At 40.1% G+C, this 6,796-nt stretch overlaps 1 protein-coding gene across 1 annotated transcript in view; it reads right to left on the bottom strand.

The window, feature by feature from the left end:
* The window catches only part of LOC108794923 (toll-like receptor 7), a 16,898-nt gene extending 13,350 nt beyond the window's left edge, over positions 1-3,548 (bottom strand). Inside the window, 1 exon segment of the mRNA XM_018566072.1 lies at positions 3,516-3,548. Within this exon segment, the coding sequence (XP_018421574.1) occupies positions 3,516-3,548 (33 nt within the window).
* Between the last annotated feature and the right edge of the window lie 3,248 nt (positions 3,549-6,796).

The raw sequence follows: 6,796 nt of genomic DNA, 5'->3' as shown, positions 1-6,796 counted from the left end.
GGACAGGACAATTTGCCTTTTTTCCAAAGCACTTTGCCAATGTTGAAGGCATGTGCCCTAATATGTTTCACTTCCCCCACTTTTCTGGCCCCCCAGACTGCATGCCCAGATAAGAGTCTTTTATAAAACTTTAAGCGGAACTCAACACCATTTTTAAAACAATTATTGACCCTTAATGAAAATACAAAAGGCATGGGGTCCCCTTAAAAGTGATAAAAGACCCTTGAAAGGCATGTAACGCAGGATCCCCAGACCATTTGTTTAAAAACAGAAGCCAGCAGGCATCTGTTATTTAAAGGCAGTAATGATACTACGATAAAATGACAGACTGCTGGCTGATGTTTACAAACATCAGCTGGGGTTTCAGGTGGGTGAACCCTCTAAATATGGGCAGTTTGTTTTGTTCACCAAACTGCAAACAGGCTGGGTTTGGTTCAAACTCATGTTCAATCTCACACCCAAAGCTCACTCCTAGTGATCACACTGTGCTAAGAATTGGAGAGGTATTCTGTTAGAGAATGAGGAACCTGGGGCAGGGGCAACACATGGGGCCCCGGGGCAATACAAGCTATTATCCCCCCACGCCTGCTCCTCCTTACTTTCACACACACAGTGGCGTGACAATAGCCATAGCGACCCAGGCGGCCGCTATGGGGCCCGGCCATGACACCCCCCTGATGCCGTGCGGGCCGCCTGGGTCTGAACGCACCGCTGTTCAGATCACCGTGATCTGTGCAGCGCTGCGTTCTTCTCCATTGCCGCTGCTGAGTCAATGAGAGTCAGCAGCGGCGGTGGAGGAGGCTAGACGTGGCAGGGAGGAGGATGCGGGGCCCGGGGGTCAGCATCAGAGAAGGAGGTGGGGCCCGAGGCGTGCCTGGCGACGGAGGAGGGAAGACGTAGGAAGAAGATGCGGACAGGTAAGGAGTGTGACCAGCCCACCTGAGGGTGACCCTGCAGAGCCCACCTACTATAGCCCAACTATAGTTATATCAGAAAATCTACAGAGTAATCTTATACATTTACTGAAATCCACTAGCTATCTGTTGTGCAACTTCACACAGGTTCAGTGGGTTTGCACTTCCTGAAAAAGTTTCCTTTTTCTGTTGTTCCTTTATCTTTCTTTTCAAACTCCCTATGCAGATCTGAAACTACTTAGTACGTTAATTAACTTTCTGTACGTGACAGCATAAAGCCTGCAGTAGGTCTTTTGAGTATGGCATTTGCACATTACAAGTAGGAATTCTCTAATCACTAGATTAGGACAAGAAAGAGTGTGGAGCATTGTCTGTACTGGCATTGCCACTTCCCATCAGACAACTGCTTACTATTGTACATCTTCCATTGTGAATGGACAGGTGCACAGCTTTGACCAACTTTGTTATCGCCCTGGTTTACTGCAGATACCATATAATAAAAATCCCATTGGGGATTAAATACCACCAAAAGAAAGCTCTATGTTTCCCCCCCAAAAATGGTATAAAGATAATTTCAGTGCAGCGTTGCATGACTGAATAAATGTCAAAGTACTGCAGCGCGGACTACTGAAAAATGGCCTGGACAGGAAGCAGGTTTAACACCCTGGTCTCCAAGTGGTTAAAACATAACTGTCGGGAAAGAAATATGGGAAAAGCTATTGCTGACTTGTTTTGGAAGGTGCAGGCTATAAGGCTGTCATCCTGAACTTTCTTTTACTGCTTAACCCCTAAAAAAAAAAAAAAAAAAAAAAAGAAGAAAAACTTGGTAATGGTAACTCTTATATTTTTCTTCTCTCAGGTTCCTTTTTAATCTATGGTAGACAATGCAAATGTTATTAAAACAATAAGTATGGCAAATGTTTCCATGTACTATGGTTTAGAACATATTCTCAATAATTACTATAACTTTTCATAATAAATTATATCAAATTGCCTTCTCCTAGTAATTAACACACTTCTTATACAGTTAGGAAACAGCAATGTGGTTGTAAAATAAAGGGAAACATATGATTGTATGTTCACAGTAATGTGGTCATGAATGAAGTCTTGAAGCATTATTGTATGTTGACAGCAATAGTTGAAAAAAAACTTTTTAATGTAGTGTGTAAAGTAGATATACTATAAACTATATATCAATGTCATATTATTCTACATTCCAAGAATAAAACACCTTACCTTAGGATCCACTCTGGTGTAAATAGTACTGCTTGTAAATCCTTACATATTGTCTGTCAGTCTTCTCCCAACTCTAGTCTCCTTAATAATGAGCAGATAGGTTGCTCATAATTGAAAACCTGATTTTAAGTTGCTTTCCTGCTAACAGTAAGTACTATTAAAAGAGATTTGCCTGAGGACAGAACGGAAAGTCATATAGCTAATATTACTTCCTTCTTCATACAGCCAGAGGCAGTGTAGATTAGTTTCACTTACTGAGAGGCTAGCATACTCACCACAGTCATTGTTTATTTGACCTTGAACAAAAGCACATACATTGATACCCATTTCTTCATAGGTGTTTAGTAAAATGATGATTCCAATCATCCAAAGTTGCATACAGATGTAAGCAGTGCACTAACCACATAGTGACTATAGTCTTGCACATGAGTGAATGATAGAAAGTGTTGTAGGTCTTCTGGGTTTAGACAGTTGTTTACATGCCATCACCAGATGAGAGGGTGGCTCCATTAGTGTCCTCTGGCCAGGATGAGTTTATAATCTGAGATCTCTACCACAGATATTCAAACAGGGGCACACATTACATATTGTCCAACTTACATATCAAACTATCTAAACCCAAGCACAAAAATGTTAAATATTTCAGCTTGCCATTCCTAAAATAAAGTGGCGGAATTGTCTGTTTTTTTTACGCTTTATTTTCACCTGGTGATCCTGTAAGTAACACTTCCTGGCCTAGGAGGACAACACTCACATACTATAATGTATCTATGGAGAAGAAGCATTGTCACCATAGGCCGCTCTTCTAATTTGGGCAACACCTTCCTCTCTCTATAACATTGGAGGTGTTCTTTAGTTCACAGAAGAGAACTGGGAAGGCTAATAACATTTGCAATTTCAGTTTTGAAATCTCAATTTAGAAAACAGGAAGTCACTTTGGCAGGATTAACAAGTATTTTCTGTCTGCAGGAAAATGTACTTAGCTCAAGAAAACAAACAAAAACTAATGCTGCCACATCTGAGGTTAGGTAAACTGTATTATATATATATTGTTTTTTAAAGGACAGATAGCGCTATATATTTAGATCACATATGTGTGCCTAACGCCTCACTTAAGACAAATAAAATATAAACAATTGAGGAAAAAAACCAAAGAAAACACTTTTCCCGAGTTTTTATTATTTTCTTTTAGAAAAATAGCACAGCTAAAAAAAGTGAATTAAAATAAATGAATTTGTGTCCTTTATTTGGAAAAGCCTCACATCCCCAGGATTTTATAAATTTTCTGTACTTCCCAGCATAAAACTAAAAGCTAACATTTTAATTTTGTTTTCTCTAAAAGCGAATAGTGGTCACGTAGCATACAGTGTCACACTTGGTGACTCCGAACATCGCCATCATGAGAGGGTTACATTTTAAAAAGTAACCCTCAGGGTGAAAAACAAATCTCCAGCTCAGCTGCAGATTTTCATTGTTCCTTGAGACCTGACAAAAATGTCAAGGGGTTCCTGTGTTAAATGGGTTGAGAAAGACTGGATTAGAGTAAACAGAATCCTATGCACAATGCCAGTATGCAGCAAAAAACTAAATTGAGGGAAAATCAATAATATAGCTCTATAAACTAACTAGAAAAATTAAACCCCTCCACTCACACATCTATTGATATTTCTTACGCTTGCAAGGTTGTATATTACTTACCTAAAGTTCACCATTCGGGACTGGTGTCACTTCTGAGAGCACAGACCAGTAATCCAGAGCTGAAGTTCGTGCCCCGGTCATGACTGGCAGTCTTTGAAATCCTGAGAGGACCCTACCCCCAGACAGGCATAAAGAAGTTTCCACATAACTGAGGCAGCAACATGGATACCTATACAATGCCCCTAGTTCTACGCATTAAGGTCCAAAGTGGGGCTTTAAGGTTCAATTTCAAGCAAAACTTTTTTTTAGACTTCAGGCTTTTACTGCAGTGTACCTGTTGGTGAGACTTCCCTTTGTTTCCAGTTATTGGGACAGAAGCGAAGAGAAAATCTCTTCCATGGAGAAAACAACAAAAATACCTTTCTAAAAATACTTGAGAAGAGTTAAGTCTTGTTCACACCCTGTCCATTGAGTAATGCCATAATCGTGCTATACCAAACAGGGCTGGAGGCATGGCTTTCCTGGGTGTCTAATGTTTTTTGTTCATTCACCTCAGAATTTTCTGTTATGGTCCTGTGTTCCTAACAAATAGTACCTAGGCAGAAAAGAATGAGAAGCATAGACCAGCTGTCAAGGTTTCTTACCCTTCCTTGTCCATTTGTTTGCAGCATGGTTTGTGTAGTGTTTCTGACACAGTTGCGCCTCTTATGCTCAAACAGTTAACATCTTCATTCTACAACTCCTGGCATATTCCCGTCTCAAAGTGATGATGCCAACTCCAGATCACTATTTAACCATCAGCTTGTCCATTCAGTCTCCACCCTTGTGTTTGTTCTGATCAACCAAGTGCACTGTTGTTCCCGATTGACCCTGGCTCTGGCTGGCTGATCTCCTGGTTCAGGACTCCGGCTTTATGTCCGTTCAACCTGCTCTGTGTTCCCTAACCTGCTTCGGCTGACTACCTGCTGTGGCTCCTGACCTTTTGACTTGGTACTGACAACGTCCTGGACTTTCTCAATTGTTTTTGCATTTATGTCTATTGTTATTTTCAATAAACTCATTTTATATTTTAAACCTGCAGTTTAAGTTTCTGTCTGGTTTCTTAGTTCCATAACACCAGCATCTGGGTTTTTTTTCTTGTTTGAGCTACGAATGTGCTGCTGTGAACCAGTCTAATTTTCAGTAGAGAAAACAGTGCTCTTTCTGCACTCACAAGCAGTGTTGTCAGCCTTAGCTGAGTTCTACCCTAATTGAACCACATAACGCCTGCCTTATGTTATGGGAGGGTAGGTGCCCTGTAGTCCAGGGGGGAAAACAAGTTGTAATGCCCAACAAATAAGAATTGTCAGCTCACTAAGGAAGTTAGACTGCACAGAGAGAGAAGCATACAATATCTGACAGATTACAAAAACTGATGCAGGTACAGAAGCGTAAAGAGACAAAACATGGGAACTGTGTGTGCATTGCAGAGATGTACTAGTGTTTGCGTTTTTTTTGCCCAGACTTACATTTTAAAGCAAGCACAAAGCATACAATTTAAAAGGAGTGAGCGTCTGCTAGCTTTTCAGTCATCTTTGTGTACAATAACAAACATGTTATTGTATTTTGATTAGGACTACATCTGCAACTTTACAGTGGTGAGGGACTAATACCTATATTTGCATATGTATGCACCTGAGCCATTGGAGTGTTGCTATGAAAAGCAATTGAGCAAAGCATGGGACTATGAGGTCAAAAGCAGATAACTTATTTCCTCCTTAAAACAGGAACTGGTTGTAGTGTTTGCCATAAAACCCATATCAGAAAGATTATCACATTTGACATCTCATACTCCTACAAGTACAGATATGACAAATGATCTGAGAGCCTTGCCTGTACAATTTTACACATACCAAAAGTGTTGCATCTGAAGGCTTTGTGCCAGTGGAAGGAGTTCAGTAGCAGTTGTGTTTGGAGGACTTGCTCAGAATAGTGTTTGTACCCTGCCTATGGTGTGTTACAAGTAGGCTTTAGCTTTCCAGCAGTTTAGAGACATTGTCAGCAGCTACTGTTCTGATTTTTCTTTTCTACTGGAAGGGAGAAATGGATCCCTGAAATTTGCCAAAAGGGGCATGCCAGTTAATGCAGACTTTTTCATGCTAGTGACTGGTTTATTTTGTTATCCTTTTTCGACAGCTTGTGATAGATGGTTTTAAAATGGACACACAGACAGGGCCCAGTATTGTCTTTCACTCATCGCAATTCTATTGCCATCTTTTACCACCTACTTCATCACTCTCCATGCACACCTTACTTGATCTGGCTGTCGTGCACATAAATGCTGAAGATAGGAGGAAGGGATCAGAGACATTAATTAAGCTGGTGGGGGGAGTGAAGTGCCTATGTAAGAGTAGTTAAGAGGGCAGTGGTAAAAGAACTAGGAGAAAGCAGTACATATAATGATGTGGACACTCGTGAAAAGATTGTTTGTAATGCAGATACACACTAATCTGTGCACAATATGTATGGTGGGAGTGAACACTGCTGGATTGTCCTCTTCTACATTACAGACAGACATGTTTCAATGTGAATGAATAAATAAAACAATTGCCATGCAGCGCAAAACTTAGGTGATGTCTTTGATGCTAAATTTACTCTTCATGGCACGATCAACCAACAATAAAACTAGACTGTATACTTTACTACATAACATTTTAGACGATTTAAATGAGACATCTTTTGCACTTTTATAAAGCCTTGATGCCACAAGGATTTTACATGTTACAAGCACACTAGATTAGCAGCTGAATTTGTAAAACAAAGACTCCTACATATCAGCACGGTCAAAAGTTTGTTTACCAAAAAAATGAAAGTTCAGTAAATCAAAGTCAGCTCTCTTAATATATTAATAGGATACTTCTCTGTTTAATACACAAAGCTCAGGTCTCTAGGGAAATATAATAGGTGCTCACAATGCAAGGTAGAAAATGATATCTTCACGATATGTTACCATAGTATATCAGAAGTTG

Source organism: Nanorana parkeri, unplaced genomic scaffold (genome assembly GCF_000935625.1).
Source record: "Nanorana parkeri isolate BGI_ZX_2015 unplaced genomic scaffold, ASM93562v1 scaffold913, whole genome shotgun sequence".
Taxonomy (NCBI): domain Eukaryota; kingdom Metazoa; phylum Chordata; class Amphibia; order Anura; family Dicroglossidae; genus Nanorana; species Nanorana parkeri.
This window is presented reverse-complemented; position numbering and strand designations above follow the sequence as displayed.